This window comes from Taeniopygia guttata, chromosome 1 (assembly GCF_048771995.1).
Source record: "Taeniopygia guttata chromosome 1, bTaeGut7.mat, whole genome shotgun sequence".
NCBI classification, from domain to species: Eukaryota; Metazoa; Chordata; class Aves; order Passeriformes; family Estrildidae; genus Taeniopygia; species Taeniopygia guttata.
In genome coordinates, this window is record NC_133024.1 from 76,280,995 (window position 1) to 76,305,291 (window position 24,297).

A 24,297-nucleotide genomic window follows, 5' to 3' on the forward strand; every position below is an offset into this window, starting at 1 on the left:
TTCCTGCCATTTGATCTTCAGTATTGGTAACAAAGATCTTCAGTCATGTGCAAGCTCTATTTTTGATGAGGATCAGACTTAGCCTGCCATGCCTCTAATGGCTTTCTGGCTGTTTTACTGCCTTTTACTTCCTGTAAAGAAAGAGGTAATTCATTGTTCTAGTTTTAGAATACTTGAAGTGAGACAGCAGAGCTCTTCTTTCTCTTTTACTGACTTCATTTCCCCCTTTCTTCTGTCTTTATGTACGTGGTTATTTTTTGTTGTTCTTCAGTTTGTGTGTGTTTCCCCATGGTTTTCCTTAATTGCTTTTTGCTCTGACTGCAGGATCCTGGCTTCTGTGTGTGTGAGGTTTGTGCAGCCGTTTTTATCTAGAGTCTGCCTTTTTCAGTGGCTCCTGAATCAACTTCCCTCCCTTGCATCAATTGAGGTTATGTGGCGTGGTGTTGCTTAGCAATGCTGGAAGCTGATACCACCTGGGTGATGGGTGTGCTGGAACAGCAATGAGCAGAAGAGACTACCTGTCCTCTGCGGTCTGTGCAGAGAAGAAATCTTGCATTTTCTGATGTTTTCTGTATGCTTACCTTAACGTGTTGGGGTGGGGTTTTTTCCTTTATGTTGACGAGTAACAATTTTAAAGACTCAGAAATGTTCGTCCCTCCCTTCCTCCTGATACATGCAGAAAACCTAGTAGCACGTAGAATCAAAATATAATTGGGATGTCAGTCTTTAAAGAACTGGGTATTTAATTAACTGTCTTGAGATAGGTATGTTTTCTGTCTTCCTCCCCCACGTACCAAGCAAAGCTGTTATGAGGGCAGAGCTGAGCTTTGTAGGATGTTTCAGTCCTCCAGAGTGGCATAGATTGGCAGCCAATCTGGTGTGCATGGCAGCAGATTAAAATACAGGATGAATTTAATACCACCAACCACACAAGAATATAGAATGAGCTATTTTGGCAGCAAATATAAAGGTGTTAATGGAAATTATTAGCTCTAAAATATTTATTTAAAATTGTTGAAATCTCTAAATTTTCAGCTGTGGGTAGATGTTTTACTCTCATTTAAATGGGAAAAGAGCGAAGTGTTGTCTCTTCCAGTTTCCTTGTTTTGTTGTTGTTTTACAAAGCTGAGGGAGTATGCATTTAAAAAAATAAACTATCTGCTTGTTTTCTTTTTGTTCATTCTTTTCAATAAGAAGCACTAGAAAAATTAGATATATTGGAATCAAATATCTTTGAGGCACATTTTTACCAGGTGGTTGCTCTCATTTTCACACAACACTGAATAGCATGGGTGATAACCTCGTGTTTAAGCTGTAGAGTAGGATAACTGTGAAGGTGTTATTTTCATCTTTTAAACCAATCAGAATACAAACCAAAGTTTTTACTTGCAATTCTGGGTAGAAGATGGGGGGGGCGGTTGTTCTCCATCAGCCCGGTAGGAGTGTGGACCCTGACATCTTTCATTTTGATGGCAGTTATAACGAGTATATCTGAATATACTCATACCCTCGGCAGGGATAAATCCTGGTCAGACTCAATTTCTTTGTTTGTTTCATGCAATACTGTTTGTGCTTCAGTAAGGACAAGCCCACCAATCTTTTGCAAAAAACTCTGTCTTGGAGTTGGAAGGCTTACAAACTCCTTACAAAGTTCTTACCTATTTTGTGTACAGTTAGGCAAAGTGATTGGGTAGGCAATTGCAGCCCTCAGGTGCTCAGTACCTGCTGTCTCAGTGCTGCTGCCAGATCACTTGTTCCTTTGAGCCTTAGCTCCAGCACTGGACTGCTGATAGGGTGGAAGAAAGGTAATGGTGGGATGGGGACAGGGACCTCCGCAGCTGGATCCTGGGAGCCCAACCTGAAGAATGAATCTGGGCACTGAGGGTGCGCTTGATGGTGTCAAAATACACCCAGAAGTCAAGAATGGTGGAGGTGGAGAGGTGCAGTCTGGAGGCTGATCCCACCTCAGCACTGTTTATTGGGGTATAAAGGATTGCTTATGAGACATGGGGTTGTTCAATGGGTTGGTCTCTGTGATCAGCTGCTCCTGCCTCTTAGCCAGTACTTTTCGTAACCAACAAATGCATTTCCAGTAGCCTGATAGTTTATTCATTTCTGGTTTAGACCATTTAATCCATAGCAGGTATTCATTTATCCTTGTCTGTAAGGAAACAAAACATCGAGCTGGCAAGGGGATTTTATAGCAGGTTCATTGCCATGGTTTCAGACAGCCTTACATAGCCTAAAAATAGATTCAGGAAAGAATATTCTCTTGCCTTCCCTGCCTCCCCCAGCTCTAACTAATTGGAATTTCCTTTTTTTGTTTGTATATTTTTGTTGTTGTGGGTTTACTGACTGACAGGTCAGGCAGATTTGTTTGATGTTTTGTTTTAAAGAGGAAAGTTCATAGTAGTATCTAATACATGACTTCCCTGGTAGTGTGCCAAGGCTATAACCTCCTGCTCCTGTCTCCTACACTTCAGTAGTGCCACTCTGGCAGACTGCAGCTCATTACAAACCAGTGTAATAGTCAGAGATGTGTGAGGGACCATCCTGGGCATACCTTGGATAATTATAGCCTTGACATTGCCTTGTGCTGAGCAGGGGAAATTCAGAAAGTACATGATGCTGCGCCTTTAGCAGCCTGCGCTGCTGCCTGAACAGCATCCTCTTCCAGAGGCCAGCTGGCAGCTTTACTGTGTCTTCTGCAACCCCACAGCTAGGTTGTTGCAGACAGGTTGAGGATCATGGATGTCACTAGCAGGACAAATTTTAAAATACTGCTTTGTGTACAGCAGTGCCTGGGCAGCAGCTGCAAGCGGCTAGGGGAGGCAAACTGGGTGACCTCTCCTTCCCCTTCTTGGTGTCCTTGCTGAGACAGCACCAGAGCTACACAGCCTAGGCTGGCGTGCCTAGAGCTGGGCATGGCTTCACTACCTCCAGATTGCAGTGTCATTTGTCTTTGAATGTCAGAAAACGGAGGTGGAACACAGCTTGGCAATTAATACGGTCTCCTCTGATGTGTACTGCCCGAACTATGTTTAGCTTCGGGTTGGGCACTTGAATTCCTCCCCCACACACACCCCAGTCTTCAACACAGGTGTTTACTGCTTCTGTTAGCAGGAGTCCTGGATGCTTTTAGATCTCTCTGCTCAGACAGGAAGGGCATGGGTTGGAATCACACCGATGCTTTGGATTTCCTGCATTGCTTCCTGTTGAATTGCTGGGCCAGAAGCTAATGGTGGGGGGGATACTGCACGCAGTGTTCCACTCCTGAGGCTCACAGCGTGCCTATTTATGTTGGAGAGCAAGTAAATAACCCTGAAGAAGCCTTATCAACTCATGTCTTTTAGTGTCAGGTTTTGGAGCGAAGGGAAAGTGTTCTGGGTTGAGTTGCAAAGGGGGAAAACCCCGAGTGCTCTCTAAGTGGGTTGTTTGGTGAACAAGGCGTTGGTTCTGCTGATCTCATCACCATTTTTCTTGGACAGCCCAAGAGAGACTGCAGTAAGTTTATTTGTTTGTATGTGTTACTGCTGGTATGGGGCTTTTCCTTTCTTCCTGCTGCTGCTTTTGTGGTCAGGGTGCCCTGACCTTCCTCAGTAGCGACCGAATGGAGAAGGACTGATGTGATGTCAGGTTGCGAATATGTTAGTGAATGGGCTGCAGTGTATTGCTAATTCCTTCTCTTCTTGGTTTATTTACCAGTTGTAAATACTTTCAGACTTTTCCCTGTTTCTGAATTGATCAGAGTTGTGAGCTTCAAAGAAGTTATGTCTTCTTTGTCCATATGCTTTGTTGGACAAAATTTGTGTATTTAGACAGAGGGTGGTACCAGATAGATAGGACTGCTTAAGGTACAACTGCTATTCAGAAGAGATTAAACCTTTTGAAGTCTTTTCTGTTGCTTGTATGCTGTGCTGTTTTGCATTTTGCAGCTGCAACATGTGCTTATGCTTCCCTGCTCCTCCCTGTGATACTCTGCAGTATTTATATGCCTGTTTTGGCACCTGGAGAGCAGAAGAGCAGCCCCCAAGTACAGATGAGGGAAATGTGCCTTCTCAGCCTTCCACAGAGGCAGGAGCCTGCCCTGACTTGTTCATCACCAGCGCAGGACAGGTGGGTCAGGTTGGCTGTGACTTTGTTCTGAAGAACATCTCTTCTTGAGGTGGAGGTGAGTTTGCCATCCATTTGGAGGATGCAGACTGGGATTTCCACAAAATACAGGGCTTCCTGGTTCTAAGGGGTAGCAGCATATTGTTTTCACAGATGGTGATTTTTCTCAATGTCCTAGTCCAAACTTAAGCTGAAGGAGTTCCTCCAAAGATGAGAGCATGACTACCATCTCTGTTCAGTGATGTGCTCCCTGGGGAGAAGTGCAGATTGCTTCATGCAGGCCAGCCCAGATTGCAGAGCCTAGCTGTGTTAGTGACCCTATGAAAATATAATCCTGTCTGATGCTAGAGGGGAAAATATTTCATACCTGATAGATGTTTAAATATGCTTTAAGTGGACCGCCTTTCTTCTGTAGTGATTTAAACCCCACAAATATTCTATGCATGAATTTACATAATGTAAAACAAACTGCATAATATTACATCAATGCACAGTAGACGATCATTTCCTTCCCCTCCCATTTATCCAACACTTATGTCATTTTGCATCCATTTTTGTTCCCTCCAACACTTCTAGCTGCTTCCCTGCTCTGCTCACTGGGCACCAGTGTGCTCCACATGGGAAAGCTTCTGTGTGTGCATGCTCCTGAAGTGTGCTGAGCTTTGCACGAATACTCACCTCCTCCTCTGAAAGATGAAGAGACTGGGTGTGTGTCTGTGTGTGTGACTGGAGTGGTGGATGGCTGGAATCAGAGACTGAGGGTGTATTTTGGAGGAGCTTTCAGTTTGCTGGTGCATCTATGGGAGTGAAGAAGTTGGGGCCAAGGTGAAAGGAATGCCAAAAGCAAATCCTACACTGTTTATGTTATGAGGTGTAATTTGAAGGCAGATGCTTCACCTGTAGACCTTGTGGGAATTGAAATATTCATATTCAGGAGTTATGAAAATTAGGGATAGTGTTTCTTTGGACTCTCAAGGTAATGCCAGTCATCTGATTTGCTTTCTTTAAAGTTCACATGAGAAGTCAACCCATCTTAATACTTGGAATTTCATTATAGATCAGATGCTATTTAAAGAACATGATTAATATCGCAAAACAGAAGTTCTTAATGTAAATATGTAGTTCTCCCTTTTTGTGATTTACACCACAAATGTAATTATTTAGTTGCATTTTCCCCACCTAACAATCTTGATGCTATTTGTTGGGTGTGGAGGTAGGTCTCATACCACAGGGCACTGTTGTCTATTGCACTGTCTGTGAGAAAACTCTTGTTCCTTGCCTTTTGTAGATGTTGAAAGGGGAGGGTGGCTCAAGATGGTGATGGCCTCCTGCTTTTAAGGAACTGGACTCACTTCTCAACAGAATTTCCTGCACTGTTGGAAGTGATTTAAACACCCAGGAAATGGTTAACTCTTGATAAGTCTAAGAAAATTAGCAAGATCTAATTTTCAGAAAGCTTCATGCTCCTGGATGTAGCCTGCAGTTATGTCTAAAGCAAGCTGTGGGCTGTGAAATACTTGAAGCATAATTTGTCCCTGAGAACCTTGCTTAGCATGTACAGAAGCAGTGGGTTTTCATGCTGTTTGACCTAGATCAATAAAATGGATTTAGGCTCCAAACTCCTAGTGGAGCCAATGTCTACATGTCTCTTGGACACTTGAGTTTTCTGTCTGAAATTCCCCATATAGGAAGTAAGGATACTGCCATGCCTCCTCAAACAATCATGAAGTTAAAATAAGTACTTTTTGAGAGAGTAAATCAGCCTTCTCTACAGAAAGCACAGAAAGGGAATTGTTAATTCTGTCTTAATAGTAGAGTTCAAGGAGTTAGTAAGCCTTAAGGATAGATCAGGGTAAAAGAATAATAAGATATCCTGAGTGCCTTCCTGTGGCTGGCTGTGCTTCCTTGTGCAGTGAAACAGGCAGAGTGGTCTTCGGCAGATCCAGGGGAGGGAAATTGGTAAAGGTTATGGTGTGCAAGAACAGGAAAAGGGTAACTTGTTTTTTGATTACATGCTTAAAAGTAAATAATTCCTACCCAATTCTCATCTCTTCCTTGTGCAGTATTCCTTTATTTAAAGAGGAAAACAAGAATATGTTCGGTTTGAATATGAAAGCTGCCTTAGCAGCTATAGGGTTTTCACCCTTCAGTGGGGATTTCTGGCACTGGGGTAAGAAATTAGAGCATCAGGGGCAGTAGACAGTCGCGCTCCTCTGTGCTGCTCTCACCCTGAGAGGGGGAGGCCTCTGAGTTGTTGTGTACATGCAGGATAGGGCTGTTGACTTTGGTCCCACCTCTGGAAGGAAATCATAGAATCATAGAATATCCTGAGTTGGAAGCGACCCACAGGGATCACTGAGTCCAACTCGTGGCCTTGCACAGGCCAGCCCCAAGAATCACACCATGTGCCTCCTGAGGATGTTGTCCAAATGCTTCTTGACCTCTGACAGGCTTGGAATCAATCCGGAGGAATCTGTCAGGAATAAAACCTGATGTCATTGTCCATGCACAAGGAAATAAGCTATTTTCTATCACACATTACATACTTCCCTGCCCCCCCGCTCCCCTCCGCCCCATTTGTCTTGCCCTTCCTGGTAATCCTTTTGCACTTTTTGGGACACTTCTTTAGTTTTGGCTTCTTATTCTCTTGTCTTTCACCTGCAGCTTCACCTCCCTTGCAGAGCCGCTGTCTTGCCTGAATGAGTGCCCCTTCACCATCCTTGTCCAATTTTTTTTTTGCATTTAGTCAACATTTTCCTTTTTCCTGCCTTGTTCTGTGCACTGCCTAAAGATCCCTGGCTCTCTTCCCTGCCTGTTGCGCTTGCTCTCCCTCCTGTTTTGGGCCCTTGTCCCAGTCTGCTCCTTAGTTTCCCTCGGGTCTGGCGTTTGTCCCTGCTGCGTTCCAGATGCACTCCTTTCGCTTCCTTGCTGCCCGGGCGCCGGCAGACTGGCCGTGGCCAGCGCAGGAAAGATGGGCTCCCTCTGCTCCAGGGCCTGGATCTGCTCCAGAGCCTGGACCTGCTCCAGTTGGGCAGCCATGGAAATGAAAGGAGTCTTGGGCTCCTCTGTTCCCGGGCTGGCGCGTGCTCACCCGCTCTGCGGGCAGTCCTTGGGCTGCCACTGGGAAAGTGAGCGGCGTTCCAGCGTGCTCAGCAAGGAAAGGCTCCTGGGCGATCCTGGCTATTGACCCTCTAAAGGCCTTTGCCTGCCATGAGTGTGCTGTGTGCTACCATCGGATATGGGTATAAAAACTGATTTCCGTGTTCAGCATAATCTAAAGTTACGTGAGACTCAGGAGCCAAGAAGGGAATATGAGGAGTATAGGATGTTCTCCAAGGGAAGGAAGAGCAATCTAATACCCAGCGTGCCTGCTTTGCCCAGCACAGCAGTGTCCTCTGCCATGCTGCTTTACTGGGAACCTTTTATTGCGGGAGAAGACCTATAAAAATCTTCCAGGCAGCATTCACGTTGAATTATTTGAAATGTATTACTTATTATATTCCTCTTTCTGCTTGATCTTTCACTGTCAGCTTCTGCTTCTTGATTCTGAATTTTAAAATGGATCTGAGTCCTACATCTCTCTGTCTTGCTTGGATTGTAAAGGCTGCTTTGGAGTGTTGCTTCCAATGACATTTCAAGGAGGTCAGTGCAGACTGTTGGGCTGCTTTGGCATTATTTCTGCTATCTCTCCTTGCCAGTGTTGCAAGAGAATCCTTGCTTTCCACTGTCTCCATTAGTAGCAAAAATACAGATTCCACAGATAATGCTTTTTCACACCTCCAGGCAGGTGAGTAATTAGTTTTGAGATGTAACAAGAAACCACAGGGGTGTAATCTGTACTGAAACAGGTTTGTTGATAGAGACAATGGTGTGGTTGAAGAGAAAAGCCCTTCTCTAGGTGCAGCTTTTAAAGCTTGCTCTAATAGTGCTGTGCTTTGGACTGACGTCAATTTTCATTGTGAAGTTAGTTACAGTGGGAAGAGACGTTTGTTCTGCAGGCACAGCAGCACCTCATACAGCTACGTCTGCCTTATGTGAAAACCCACCCTTGTCTGTCTTCATGCAGCATATAAAATGCTCACATTTTAGCCAAACATAAAATGAGGCTGTACATGTAGCAACAGTGTATCCGTGTACCTCTCACAGTATCTCTGACAGCTGTTCACAGAATAAACGCAGTGTTACCAATTATCTAAAGACGCAAAAGTGCCCTATCTTGAAAGATCAGGAGAGCTGTCATAGGACAGGCAGTGTTTGGATTGTGATGCTTGGCACAGGTAGAGTCTTTTGCTGATTGAAGTGTTTGCACACAGATAAATGAGTTAGGAACCTAAGGAAATGTTAAAGACTTGCAATAATTTTTAAAAAAATTTTTGTATTGTTTTAAAGAATGGTGTAATGGCATAATAATGGCATAATTTAAAAACACTCTAGGGTAAGTATTATACAATCACACGTCATGACCCATTTTATCTCCAGCAGGATGCAAGTGAATATATTGTTTTCTAAACAACAGTACATAAAGCAATTTTTTTCTTCATGGTACAGATATTTCTTGCTGGTACTGTGTAATTATTAAGTGTGATATTTCCTTGGTCAGGAATAATAAAGGCTCATATAAAAATACTTAATAAAAAAAAAAACAACAAAACCAATCATTGTCTATTCATTTATAACAAGCAGCTTTATAAACTTATAAAAAGTCTCTTTTGGGAACAGACATTTAAATATTTAAAACATCAGGAATTCTTTTCTGGTTTTATAGCGGGTTATATACTGAGTGTAGAACTTTGGCCATAAGTGCATTTTTCCTGGTGCACAAGCTATGTAATAATTTTGTGGGAGTCTGATCACAAGCTTTGGGCATAAAGGAAGCTAGTCAAGGCCATTAGGCCTCAATTTTAGCATGTTTGGATAGGCATCATCTGTGGCTGCCCAATGCTGAGCACTGATGTCATTGCCTCTGTGGTTTGGAGCCGCTGGCCATAGGGGTGCCCGGCCCCTGAATGAGCACAGTGTGCACTGCAGTTCCCGGCTTCTGCTCCCGACTCGTGCAGCTCACCAGCACGAGTGTGGGGGTGCCTGGAGTGACGCCTCTGATGGCTCTCAGCAGGAGAGAGAGCAGGGCCAGGCACCCTGACCATGGCGTTGGGTCTTCTGCTAGGGGTCTGTGTGCTCGGGAGGGAGAAGCTCCTCTGAAGGGCCACTGAATGCCTGAATGAGTCTCTGGTGCTCAGCAGTTCTCTGGAGGATCTGGCTTGCATTTAGGCAGTGTGAATACCTCTACTGTATACTCATACTTGGTTCAGAGAAATAGCATTTCCCCTGAGCTGTTTTATTTCTCAAAACCAGGACTGTATCAGATTTTCCCCCAACTGCTGAACAGTAGTATTAATGTAGTGTGTTATTTATTCTTTTGACATGTTTTTATTTCATGGAAAATGTCTACGTTATGCTTGAAGCTGGGTATGAGTTGCTGGATCCCTTTCAGAATTCTGTTAAATCTGGAAGTAAATCAGATTACTTTGTTCTACTATAAGCACATTCGGCTTGGCTTTCACATGAGGTGTTGTATGGGTGAATGAGCCCAGAGCACTCCAGCTGGTGCAACAGCTTTATTTATGCAGAGTGATGGCATGAAAGGGTTTTGGAAAATGCTTTTAATGGCTTCAGAATTGATTTGTGCCACTATCGAACCACCAAACTGCTTAAAGTTCATACCCACTTCACTTGTGTTTGCTAATGACAAAGTCTGGGCTCAGGTGATGACCCGGTTAATCAGGAAACTCTGCTGGTTGGAAATACAAGAAGTAGAGGTTTTCTTGTATTCTTCTTATAAGTTCCTAGCATTTACCACAGTCTTTCTCTTCATAATGTGAAATGGTTTTTTGCCCACATAGTGATGCTTTTATATCTCAACTGTAAAATGCTTTACGTCTGCATAAAATGGTAGCATGTACTTTCTCACCACTGCAACACATTTTGTCATCAGTGAAGGATTAGCTGGGTGACTTTGGCATGTATTTCATGTACTCTTTACTCTTAATATTTTTCAACCATGGATTTTTTTTTAAATCGCATTTTGTTACTTGTGCATATGCTGAATTTCACTTCTTCATAGGTTTTAGTGACAGAATTGGCAGGTTATGCAAAATAGAAGGGGTGTCAATAAAAAAAAAAATTGAGTATGTAAGTATACGATATATAGCTCGCAACTTCTCCCTAAGCATAATTTCTTATGCAGGCGGTTTTGTCAGTGGGTTGAAAAACATCTCAGAGAGCAGGTTGGGAGTTTCACAGTGAGGAAGAAATAACTTCCCCCTGGCCTGAGATAAAGCAGAAATTTTGTAGAAGAGGTGTGGTCTTGTCCACTTGGGAAAGTAAAGTGTCAGGGAAGCATTTGCAATGGAAAACAGTGTTGAACTTCATGTATAAGTATGTTATAAACACATACATGGTAGTTAAATGGTGATGCAGTAAGTGCAAAGCAAGTGGGCAATATTTAATTCAAATTTTAGCTTGTCTAATAACAAATGAAGCATTTGTGTGGAAATACCTCCCTCTGGTCTTTTAAAGGATTCACGGCTCCACAAGATCCCTGTTTTGCTCAGACTGTGCCTTTGTGTCTGAAGGGAAAACATAGTTGGGTGAGAGTCACTAATTGAGCAATTGGAGCTAATCATCCCCTTGGCTTAGCAGATGAAACACTAATTTTCCTTCCAGGTGTAGCCAGAATTACCTGTTTGTACAATGCCTTCAAGTTGGCTGATTTAAAACCTGAATTCAAAAACTTACAAATTGGTCGTGTTGATCTGAATATGATGTTGGCATTCCTGATTAAAGTAAGTGACGTTGATTATGGTACAGGGGTGCCAGGTAGGGATAGTGAGTAATAAAGTGAAGACAAGTCTCCAGAAGTTGGGAAACAGTTGTAATCAGACAAAAGAGTAACTTGTATGAAGAGGTTTCCGAGGAGCTCCTTTGAGAGGGTGAGTGTAAGAAGTTTTGCTTACTTAATTACTCACTTATATATGTACAATGGCTTTGCTTGCTTGTGTGAGATGCAGGGAGGAAGAAAAGGTTTTTGCCTTCAATCAGTTTCTAATGCAACGTTGTCCAGAAATGTAACACAAAGTGAATCAATACGTCTGCTGACTGGTTCAATATCACTGATGGCCATCAAAAGTAATTGCAATGTTGTGGGTTGAAATAAAGTATTTGTAGACCACATTGGCTTAATTCACAGAGCAGTCTGTATTTGTGCTTAAGGAATGAGGATTTTCACAGAGGTAACTGGAAAAGCATAGATTTATGTATCACTGCACTTGTTGATAGATCTACTGACAGGTGTGTGTGTCTGAGGGAAAAAGATAGCACACATCAAATTTGTGCAGGATGGGACTGTTCTTTGCTGACATCTGGCAGAAGAATTGGAATCTGGGACAGCTGCTAGTGCCACAGAATTGCAGACAGTTTTAGGACCTGAATGCAATGAAGATAAATGAGTTCCAGTTGGAAGCTGAATAGCCCTAAAGCCAGAAACTAATGTGGGCACTCTGAATGCTGTACTGATAGGCTTGAAAGAGGTGGGGTTTTATCCTCTACGGTCATAAATGCTCATTATTCTGGATTTTGCCCACATTATTGGCATACTGAATATTTTGAGTTTTTAAAACCTTGTGTTCATGCTCAGGTCCCTAAATTTGACATTGGTTTCAGGCTCTAGCTTATTTGGTGTTAACTAAGTGTACTCTGTTGCTTTACAAACCTGAGCATTCGGTCTGTCCAGCTGCATAACCATCCCACAGAAACTGGGTCAAGGGATAAGAGAGTGTTATTTAGATGTTTTCAGAGTCTTACCAAGATAGGCAACTTTGTGGGCTCTCTTCAGTTTCAGTACAGGTGATGAATTTTATTCTTTTAGAGATAGTCTTGCATAGCTCAGGGAATTTCTTATTCCTGCAGATTTTAGAAAGTCTGGAGTGCTGAAGAATCTGATTCTAAGACTTGCTTCTGCAAGTCTCTGATTTTTGGTAGGCAGCCATGATGTTTTCTTGAGCAGTAAGATTTTTCAAGGTTAGTTCTCTGCATCTTTAGGGACAGGAAAAAGATAAAAAAGATAAATCTGTGTTTAGAAATAAAGCCTGGTTAAGGACTTCACCCTCCATCCCCTTTTCCACTGACTGTATAGGGGATAGGTCAGGACATGACCTATCTTCTTGCTGATCTTCTTGACCATACCTCAAGTTGAGCCTCTCTACTTCTCACTTCATGAAGCAGCCATCACTTACAGTGTTAACCTTTTCTGTTTTGAGCTAGAAGACAGTCTAATGGTACAGAAAAACTGAATTTTTATTGCCTTCCTTCTCTGAGTATTGTGGATGTGAGCAGAAAGGGCAGACAAGAAACTGAACAGAAATCCCTTCAGCTGCAAGGTTTCCTTTAGAGTCTGAGTCAAACTTAGTCTGCTGGGTGCAAACAGAGAAACAGACACCTGTGTCTGTATTACTGCCCTTCAAGCCTGAGCTATTTTTCTATTAAAAAAATAATTTCCCATTTCTTTGCTTCTGCAAAAGTGCTAGGTTTTATAAAATAAATTATAAGCTGGATTTCACTGATCCGTTTAGGTCCCTTCCAAGACAGGATATTCTCTGATTCTGTGAGTTACATGAATAATTAAAAATTTTTTAATCATCATATTTGCTTGGTACAGTTCTACCAGGGGCTTGCAGAAATTAAGCAGGATAATGCTTCACAGTATAAAAACCTGAACTGTATTAGCCCTCTGTCTGCTTCCCATCATTTCAGACTGAATTTTAGTTTCAGTCTTTCTGGTCCTGTTGTCTTGTTATGCTGTTACTATTTTTTAATATGGGTTCAAGGTGCTTGATTTCATTTTTATGGTAATTCTGATGTTCTGATGAAAAGGCAGCATCGTTGACAATTTATGCTGCATGTATAGAATTTTCTCTTACTGAAGGTGTCCAAGTCTGCTATGTGCTTTTGGTAGGGCTGTACTCACACCACCCCACTGTGCCTCAGGCTTCCTCGCCTTTAAGGGGAGTGTCCTGACCACTGTGCTCCCTTCTCTTTCATGCTGTGGAAATATGTCATATGGAAAGCAAAAGAAGTGGAAAGGGCCTAGATACATGGTACCATTCTCTCCCATTAACAGCAGTTTTCAGGCTTTGGGAGCCTCTTACATCAAATTCTCAGCCCTGGTCTGACCTAAAGAGCAGAGTAGGAGAGAGACAGAGTGGCATCTATTCCAACATACTGCTTCTGTTTCCTCAGTATTTCGTAATTTTTGTAGCCCTTCATTCCTGCACCTGTTTTCCCTGCTGTTTATACTCACAGCTCTCTTTAGACTAAGGAAGTTTGATACTTTTTTCATCCTGCCAGAGAAAAATATGTGGAAATTTTAATTGGCCAGAACCTTTCCAATGCTATAAAATGTGCATGCTTTAAACATGGAGAACTAAGGTGGCTTTATGCTGAACCACATTGTGGCCTTTGTCCAGCTACTGCATAAGTGTATACAGACATTAAATTTTTAATCTAAGCGTTTAGTATCTGTATAAAAGGCTATTAATGTGTGATTAGAACAAAACCACATCTCCTCTTCTATCTAATGGCAGTTGTAGGGTTTTTTGTGTCTTCCAGGTGCTGTAAGTAGAGAAAGCTTTAGTCAGCCCAGTGGCCTGACGGCAGCTGGCTGGGCTTAGCTCACCCTGGCATTGGATTTTCCAGCCTGTTGAGAGCTGATTTAATTTGCTAACTCAGCCAAGAACAAAACACTGAATTGTTTTATTTTGAGTTAGAGAGGTGCCGTGGCTCAGTCTGAAGAGGGTGAGAGTCAGTGCTCAGCATCAGGCAGGACTGTATGGGTGGGAGCTGGGAAGGAGCAGAAGGGGACAAGACTCCCCCATGGGCAGCTCTGCTGTCGCTGTAACTTCTCCCGTCACACAGGTTAGGATACAGGTTCATTCTCTGCAGTGGAATCTCTCCATCTTCAGGTGCAACAGCACTATTGAGAACGGCGCTGACATCCAGTGAACCGGCAGCTGAAACAATAGACTTGATTTTGGCCCCGAGTTTCAACAGCTGTCAGAAAGAGCAGGCAGAAACTCTCAATTTTCAGAGTTCTGATGAATCCTCTTTTGTTTGCTGCTCTCTGCTTCTGTATTGGTTATCTGTCTCCACATATGTTTCGCTTAGAGCTGCATGTGCTAGAATCTGGTACCTGCTTCTCTTTCTTCTTGATTAATACCTCCCCCAATTTACTGTCACCTTTCTACTAGAGTGTCTTTGAATTTCTCTATCATTTGACCAGACCTGATCCATCTCTTCATCATGACAGACATTAGGCATCCTAATCCCCACAGGTTTGCTCAATGTTTGCTTAATACTTTGCTTTGGTTGTGTTCTGTGACCTTAGTTCACTGTCTCATAGATCAAAGTGATACAAAGGTACACAGCTTGACTGATGTGCTGTGTTATTTTAGAGAGGGTAATTTTTAAGGCCTCTTACATAAAAGTATAGTAAAAATATTATGCTGATGTTATGACAGCAGCAAAGTGAGACTAACGGCATGCAGAAAAAAAACCCCTAAATAACTTCCAGTGCAGCATGCTGATGTTTAGGCATGCAGGTTAAAAAATGAAAGGTCTTTTGATTTTCCAAGTAGCAGATGCTTGTGACCAGGGTAGCCAATAGTTCTTAGATCTTTGCTTCCAAATGAACGCCTGTGTTTATAACCAAATGGTTAAATATATATATAAAACAAGAGCTTCTGTGTTATTAACTTAATAAAAAAATCACTCAGTTGTATATATGGAGTGGTTCTGCTTGTACCTCTCCTCCATGATTTTTTGGCTCCTAAATTTGAGTGGTTTTTATGTGTTTTATAAAGTTTATTGGCCTGTCTGTGTGTGCGATCCACTGTATCATCTAGTCAGAAGAACATTTATAGAAGAGTTCAATGTCTGTAATATTTCCTTGCATGGGTTATTTAATGGTATCACTTTAACTGACTTGATTGATTCCTGTATTTATGATTTAATAAAAAGAACATAGCCAAAAACTTCTGTAATAACACAGCAGTTGTAGAGGTCTTCTCTGCCCTCTTGGTACTGGCTAGGGTATGTGGTGACTTCAAAAGAGTTCTTACTTGAATCAGAATCTTTGTGCACTTCTAGACTGGGTGCCTGTGCTACCTTTTTAGATGATCCCGTGTACTCCATATACACAGGAAAAACAGATTAATTTGTAAAGGGGCCTGAAGTTTTTCTATGTAGTGCTTGGTGTCTTTTTTTCTGGAATTCCTGCTTCCAGCTGAGACGTTCTTGTTGGCACTGCTTGTCTTATGAAAAAAAAAAATTAATTATTTTTAAAGAATAAGATAAATATAATTTATTCTTCGTAGATTTTTTAGATTGCAATGATAACAGGAAAAATTTTCCTCTCTAGTAGTGGTTGGCATGGGCTTGGGTAGGTTTCAGCAGTATCTCTCTGACCTTGATGGGCGGGTTAGTGCTGAATCACTGCAAAAGCTTGCCTGCATTTTTTTCTTCTCCTTCACTTGTGCCTATTGAGCTGATATTTAGGAGTGTGGGATCTATAATTTTCAATTCCCTTCCTTCTCAGCTAACATTTCTTTTAATCCAAGTGCTGGTTTAAATTTTTTTACACCTAGGTATTTGCTGTGTAAATATCTGTGGGAACAGATTAGTCAGGACATGGAAGAGTAATGTGTAGTAAATACTGTATCCTGCCAAAGACAGGGCTGTTTTTATTCTATCCTTATGGTGGGAACTGGTGTCTTATTACCTGTCACTTTTCTTTATAGAATCCTGTAGAACTGGTGATGCATTCACAAATTCATAGGCTATCTTGTGCTTCCTTTTTTTCCCATATAGGCTTCTCAATTATTGTAACTTCAGAATTAAAGCCAGGCAGTGATTTGCAGTACTCTTCTTATGCCTCTGTTCATCTGGAAAGTTGCATTTCCATTTGTGCCCATCTGTGTGCTAAATGTTTTGGTCGTTGATCACTATATAAAAGTAATGCAGAATGAAAATGCATTTACCAAGAAAGATAAATGGACAGTAGAAGTAGATTTCATCAGAAATCCATCTGGAGTGTTAAAAAGCAGGGTAGGAAAAGTGAAATAAAATTCTAGTGTGATGTGTAACATTCAACAAGTAAAACTAAAGGTGTTTGAATTAAAAAAGGAGGCTAAAAGTTGTGCTGATAGTGAAGAATTTCCCAGTCAGTGTTGGTTTTTTTTCTGGCCTCCCTGTATCATGTCCTCACAGTTCTTGGCTCATCAGTGGGATCAGGCCAGGCCATAGGACTAATGCAGCTCTGGTCCCCAGCTTATAGTTGGTGTCATCTCGTACCCCTTGGCTTTCCTGCCTCTCAGACCCTTATCAAGGTGGCAGCTGCAAAGTGCCAGTGAGGGCTGGAAGGAAAAGGTGCTGATGTAGCTAGGAGGGAACGATGGTCAGCAAGTGCTGAGTTGTCTCATTTGCTCTTCTCACCTTCCTACCTTCTCCAGGAATCCTGTCTGGGGATGATAACAGCCTGATTCATAAATAATTTAAAATTTACATAATTAATTGAAATTTGGGTTCTGTCATGCTCTATTTCCAATGTGTTCTTGTTTACTTTTCCAGGAGAAAAGGAATTTTCCCTCGTGCAGTACTGTATCGTATCAGCCTTACACCCAGGAGGTGATTAGGCTGTGCATTTTGAGAAGTGTAAAGTTTGCCTGATGTTCTTGTCTTCATATGAGACATTAAGAAGAAATTGTGATGGCTATTTTTGTTAATGGTTATACAGTTTACTACCTGTAAGCATATATAGCATGATGCTTATGTGCAAAACAACTTCTTTATGACTGATACGGTTTTCTTTGTCCTTATTCTTTTATCAGATATAAGAAACAAGTTTCCCTAAACATGGGTGAAACTGAGCAGAGACCAACAGCAGGATCCCGCTTAGGAGCTCAGGAAAATGCTGGGATCAGTACTTTGGAGCATGGACAGAAACCACCTATGACAACTCCAGGAAAACTTGTCTCTATCAAAATTCAGATGCTGGATGACACACAGGAAACTTTTGACATTCCGGTAAGGATGTGGAGGATGGGGTGGCCAGAGATTAATCAGGCATTTCTGATATTGCATATTCTCAAACCAGTTCTCGTTTTATTTCAGCTGTGATTCTTTGGCTAATGAATTCATATTGCAGAGAAAATGGCTGTTGTGTATATCAGCATTAAATAGATCATGGTGCAATACAATAGCATTAAGGAGGGAAGTGAACTGTAGATTAGTTATTAATTCCATTTCTCTTTGAACAGCTTCAGGAGAAGTTGAAGTCCTTGGTGTTTGTTTTTTTTTTTTTTTGTTTGGTTTTTTTTTTCCTTCAAATATTACATTAGTGGTTCCCTCTACTTTTTGAACAGTTGATGTATTTCTTTGCTGCTGTTTTGCTCTTGATCCAGTAAACTGTAGATTTATACAGTTTTTTTGTCTTTCCTCTGGCAAGTCCTTAGGATATTACCTTGAAATCATCAAAGTTTTAAGTATCATTCTTAGAGGCACTGAGTGCTATTACAGAAGTTGAGTGCAAGGAAAGAAGCAAAGCAGTCTCATCTAAAGTTTCTCTGTACCCTGTTGAGATTAATCTAGGTTTGTCCTTGCCAAGGAGACAGAGTTGCTACTGCTTTAATGTATGGTTCTGGTCAGTGTAATCAGTTAGAATTAGTTTTGATACCAAGACCAATCCAGTTTCACACAATCTATCTCTTGGTAGCCACTAATGATTTTAACATGCCATGCTTACACAATTAACAGGTAATGTGGTTGAACACTGCTGCTGATATGGAAGTGTACTGGAATGTCTAATTTTCAAAGTCTTCAGGCTTCAGTGAATAGGAAAGCAGAAACCTAGGTTCAAATTTCATCCTTTGTTACTTGCATTTTCTGTAGCTGTGGTAATTTCCATGCCTTCATTGGTTCAGTTTTCCCTTCTGTAAAATGAAGGATCACCAGTGAAATACAGAGATCTTAGACATATTGTACTCTAAATGATACGTTTAGGGAAAAATGTTACCCTTGTATTAACATGAAGGAATTCTCATTATGAAAAATATAATTTTTAAAAAAATGTTTTTAAAAAAATATTATGTTTGTATGACCTCTCTATGAGGTTTTGTTTGTCTGTTGTACATGCAGATGCTTTTTGATCTGCTCTCTGCTGCTGTTTGTCATCCAACTACAGCTATGTGTTCAGCCTCAGATTTTATTTTAGTGGAAGGTAAATTCTCTGGGCAGGTGGGTTATGGGTGAACTGAACTGCCATCAAGAACTGCCTTTCAGAATACCTGTCAAATATCCATAGCAAATACTTTTTAGGTAAAAATTGTTGCTGTTCAAAAGTGTAGTTATAGTTTAAATCATCATACACTAATAAAATTTTGTTGCTCTTTTATGTGATATAAATAGCTCTACTATTTCAGAGACAAGTTTGGGGTTTTTTTAACCCATCTGTAGATGCTAATTCACTGTATTTTGAAAATTGAAAATGATGTGCAGACTTAACAGAAACTGTTTAGAGATTAGGTCCCTTTCATTAAATTGTTTAGAAGAAAATATAAGATCAGGTGGATGCAATGCACTCTATAACTCCAGGTTTGCTTCTGGGAGTTTGAGAAAACAGTATTTTTTGGTCTTTAATATTAGAAGCTATCAATATTTCATTTGTTTTTAACTTCTGCAACATCTGGAAGACCTGGGATATAAACAACATTATGTTGAGATCACTTCAATGTGATTGTTTTCGGAGACTTTTATTTCATAACCATCACTACTTATTGAAAGCCCAGTTGGTTTGAAAGTCAAACCTTGTGTTGAAATATAAAGGATGCTTAGATACAAAATCTTTTACAGCAAATCTTTTGTAAAGTCTTTTGTCTTTAACCTATGCATAGTCAAATGGAGGAATACATGATGTTTTCAATCTGCTCTAAAAGACATTTATTGTTTTAGTCCCATCTCACAGAACCGATTAAGTTTTGATACATCTAAGTTGAGGTATTTATTCATGTTGGAAACCCCATGTTCCTATTTATAAGCTTCATGTTTTTAGCCAAAGTGGTGCAGTATACACAGAAAAGGAAAGTGATACCATTTCAACAAAATATTTTAGGAGCAGCAAGTGTGGCCGTGGGTAGAAGACGTTAAACATACATGCCTAAGCACATCTGTGGGTTTGCTTTTCAGTGAAAAATTAAAGATTTTTTGCGTGGTTGAAGATCTGAACTATGTTTCCCAAAACCTGAGCTGTTACGATTATGAAAATAGCTTTGCAAATACCATACAAGTATAAACTGAGAAGGATTTGTGTTTCCTACAATTTCAGGAATTTTGCTGCACAAACCTTTCTGTGTTAGCAAATGAGCCATAATTTGGGTGGTTTTATTGATGCTTGTAGTGTGTCTTGTAGGATGGTATGAAGTTTAATGATGCCAGTTTATAATTTTCTCATTAAGTCGGTGTAAAAATGGAAAGAGGTGCTGGTGCTGCTTCCTCCTGAGTTTGGGGGAACTGGTGAAATAGTTGGGACTGTCCATCTGCCTGGTCCTACCTCTGTGCTACTCTTTTTATACCTTCAGCACCACCACCCCATTAGCTGTAAGACCTTATGTGTGTAGTATTTTTATTGAGCTTGTTATTGTTTTGTTTGAACATTGTAATGGGTTTAGGTTTTTATTGTGTGCTTGTTTATTTTTTTCTTGTTTATTGAATTTTGGTTTGGTTTGTTTTAAAATTATATTCCAGGAGACATGATTCAATATCCTTGCTCATAAGCAACCTCTTATCTCACATTGTATTGATGACTTGTTACTATGAGTGCCAAATCCATTGGATTTTTATGTCTCTTTTGTATATAACCAAACAGGAGGAAAATACGACCTACTTCCATTACCCCTCAGTGCTGCTGCTCTTTGGGCTTGTTTAAAAGAAAAGTAACTCCAGTGTCATTATTCTTTAGGTGTTAGTGCTTTGATGCCATATAATCATACCATGTTTGGCTCATTGTACTACTCCTCACAAGAAAAAAAAACAAATGAACAAAAAAGAGAGAAAAGACATCCACATGCCCATGTATGAACTCATAAATTATATATTTTTAATAGGAAAAAACCCACATAGTATGTGGAGAGAGTTTGTATGTGAGACTTCAAAAACAGAAGTCACAATGAAGGCCTTTTCATCAATTTTTCTAAATGGAATATTGTAAAAGAAAGGGATACATAAAAAAAAATCTTTAATGCTGCTTGCTGTTAACAAACAGTATTTTGTTGAAGAATCTTCCAACATTCCTGTTTTCAAAAAAGCTAGTGAAAACCTGAATAGATAATCCTGGATCCTATTACACACACATCCATTTAGCTGGTTGGGTACACATGCTTGAAAGAGGCAGGGGAAAGGTAGGCACTACTGTTTAAAAAAAATAGATTACATGACTTTGACTTTGTATTCCTGCCTTTAACATGTAAGGAAAGTATAAAATTAATTAGTTATCTTTTTAAGCACATTTTTGTCTCTTCAGCTATGCGAAGACAAATTATGTAGACCATCCTTCCCTCTTTTAAGTTATTCAGCATTTTATGAGTGAGTTTCTGTACGTTTAGTTTTTTGTCTGCCACAAATTCTCAGACAAGAACTAGAAGTCAGCAGCAGTTGCAGGTGATTAGTGCCTGAAAATCAGGCCATGAGTCAAGAGTTCATGATCATCCAGCACTTGCAGCTGTTGGTCATGATGTTGCATGCAAGCGTGGAATATATTTCTCCCCTGCTTTTTGTTTCTAATTTCTGCTTTGGCTGTATTTACTGGCAAATTAGTTAGATATGCTAAGTGGAGACTGCAGAGGTCCAAAATACAGCGTTCTGTTTCCGTCAGTGTTTGGCTGAGTTATGGCTATGTGATAGAATGAGCAAATATGTTTCTTTTCTGTTAGGTAAGAGGATCACAGCTTTAGCTAAAATTATTAATATGAAGGAGAAAGAACATTTTCCGCCTGTGTACACATAATGATAATCATATATAGAAAGATCTTGGGCATTTTGAAAGGTTGACACTTCAACCTGAGGAGTTGCAAAACCCAACACTGCAAAACAGAGGTTGTGTATTATATAATAGAAGGTGGAGATGTACAGTTCTCTACTGCTTGATTTTCCTCTGCTTTTATTTCTCACCTAAGTTAGTTGAAAGAGAAACAGGATTCATTCCATAAAGCCATAGCAAAACTTAGATTTTCCTGTGTTTGTTTTGATATGATCTCCCCTATAGATTCAAAGCAGTGTAAGTGAAAATTAAATACAGTTTTTAAAGAACAGTAAAAATAGCTGATGATTGCATGTACTTCAGATCCTTCTGGGAAAAAAAAAAAAAACCTTTCATGTGTAGTGTCTATGCCATTTATATTACATTTACTTTTATAGTTGTTTCATTGCCAGAAGTAATCTGTTTTAAAACTGCTCCTATGTGCAGAGTCAGTGTTGTTACTGTCTAGGTAATGCTGAAGACAAGACTGATTCTCTTGTTAGGCTGCCAGGATGATTTGGTGACTCAGACCAGGTTTTACCGTGGCTGATATGATGCTTGCTGCTGATCATGTCCTACTCTCTGGGTAAATGATGCTGATGTGACAGGGATGATACTATTAATGCTATATAGCAAGTAGGAGCTGTTTCTTTCATTTTGGCATCAAAGGTGAGATCAAAGTATGTCACAGGAGGTTAGGATTCTTCTTTTGGTTAGGATCTGATCTCTTTAATTAAAACCAAACCAAAGTCTTCTTTACTGTGTCTGCAAGAAAATAGTTGCTTCCTTTTTGTGGCAGTCTTTTGGAAGGACCAAAACATGCTTGCCTGTCCTATTACTCAAGTTTATTAAACATCTGGTTTTTGTATTGTGTCAACTTCCTTTCCCTTTGAATATATTCAAGCTTTGTGAAATACGCAGGGTTGGAAAATGTCATCTGCTTTGGGGGATTAACACGGGTTTCTTAAGCAACAGGAGCCTCTTAATAGAAAGCAGGGTAAAGGTGTAATCCTTTGTAAACGTCACATGTAAACATTTCATTTCAATTTGCTTTTCTTTTGAAAGAGAAGAGCTGTAGATTAACTGAGAATACAGAATAAAGACCAAATGGTCTTGGATCTACAGTTATTTATCTTCCACTGGAGTTTGGATGTAATACCTTGGCAGAGAATTTCTCTGCCTCAATCCCAAATTTTTCAGAGAGAAGGACATCATAATCCTGTTGGGGGCCTGTTTCTTAAGGATAATGTTCTGGGTGAGTTTTTTTTGTTTGGCTGGTTTTGTTTGTTCATGCAGTCATATGGTGGTGGTTCATATTCCCTTTGTGGGGAAAATGCTGTCTATTAACTGTGCATCTACCAGCTTCAAACTATGCCAGGAAAAGCTAAATATTAGAAAGTCTCAATGCTCAATAACAAACATTACATGTGCTTTCTTATAAATTTCCATAAGTGCTGTTTACCTATAAAATTTCAGCCACAGTTTTATAAAGGCTTAAATTATTTTCTGTTACATTTGTGGGTTATGATAACTGCCTTGTCCTAGGTATTTATGTGTCTCCTCAATATGCAATTATAACCAGTGAAATAAACAGTTTATTAAAAAGAGTGTGAGACAGTATGGCAGTGCAGAAACGTGAAACAGTGTTTTATGCTTTCTTTGCCAGCTTCAACTTCGGTTCAATTATGAATTGCTTTTTTTTCCAGCTTAGGAAGTGAACAGCAGGTCAAATGTCAGTTATTCATCAGTCTGAGACTTTCTTTTCTTCTTGTGTCTGAAATTATTTGGCCATTGCTGTCAGACCATTTCCAGTGAATATCAAGCACTTAAATATTCACTAGTTGTCACGCCAGCTCTGCTGGGTCTTCTGAAATTACAAGGAAAGTGATGTTTTTTTTTCAACCCTCAAACACTTAGTTCTATTTTTCTTAGCAGAATATTGTTAGTGGGTACTCAATAAACTGATTTTTGTTGACAAATGTTTAGAACGTCTCTGCTGAAAGACAGGGTATTTTAGTGATGTGTGTTAATAATTTATGTGCTTTTCAAAGTGGGAGAGTGAATAATCCACAAGCAAACTTCTGTAACCCGAGGCAGCAGACTGTTTAAACTGCTGATTTCTTTGTTAAGATTCTGTAGAGTGAATAGAATAAGTGGGAATGTAATTTTAAGTGCCAACAAATCCAGTCCATTCTCAGACTAGATTGATGTATTTGAAGATATCTGGGAAATGCATGTAATTTTCTTGAATGAATTAGCCTAACTTGTAATCATGGAAGGCTTCTCAAATATTGCCTTTTCACCTCTCTTGCTGAGCTGACTCACCAAGTGATGCAGCAGCGTGTGAGCCAGCACAAAGCAGAGGATGGAGCTGGCACAGGAAGGGCAGCTGTGGCTGCAGAGGCTTTGTGGGAGCATTTGTGAGCTCTGCTGCCCTGACTGAAGGGCTCACTGAAATGATGCTGTTAATTTTGGTGGTAGTGTCTACGCCTGTAAGTTGGTTTGCACAGTACTGGTGAGGGTGGATTGAGGATCTGTGTGGGGAGCATGGGCATCCTCCCCAGTTACGGGGCGTTCCTTTGGGCCAACTGTTTGGATGTGACAAATGTCCAAGGAACAGTGGGAGGTGTTTGCCATCTCTTCTCTTCAAACTGTACATGTATGGGTGTCCAGTGGTACAAACTCTGATTTTGCTACCTCTATGTTTTCCTGTTTCAGGAGTGATGGGAGAGATGTTCTGCCTCTGGTCAGAGGCAGGAGGAGAGCTGAACTGCTTGTTGTATGCATCCTTCCCCTTAGACTGAGATTTTCCATCCTTGAAATTTTTGCAAGCTAGATGTCAGAGCCCCAGCTAATAATTTTCATCCATACTAGGGTGAAAGTATGGTACATTTAACAGTCTGCTCATCATGGCTATCTCAAATGTGTATTTTAGAATGAGATAAATTGCTCTCTGGAGGTAATTGTATATCCCTAATGTTGATTTTTCTGTTCCAGTAATAACAGGAAATCATAGACTCATTTAGGGCAGAAAAGGCCTTTAAGATCTTTGAGTCCAACTGTAT

General features: G+C 40.4%; 1 protein-coding gene across 8 annotated transcripts in view; it reads left to right on the top strand.

Annotated features, from left to right (window-relative positions):
- FARP1 (FERM, ARH/RhoGEF and pleckstrin domain protein 1) overlaps positions 1 to 24,297 on the top strand; it is a 199,482-nt gene that overhangs the window by 21,514 nt on the left and 153,671 nt on the right. For 7 of the 8 annotated variants that reach the window (XM_030270500.4, XM_030270562.4, XM_030270631.4 and 4 more), the window contains exon 2: positions 17,052 to 17,247. In XM_030270500.4, the coding sequence (XP_030126360.4) occupies positions 17,077 to 17,247 (171 nt within the window). In that variant the 5' untranslated portion in view covers positions 17,052 to 17,076. 8 annotated transcript variants of the gene reach the window in all.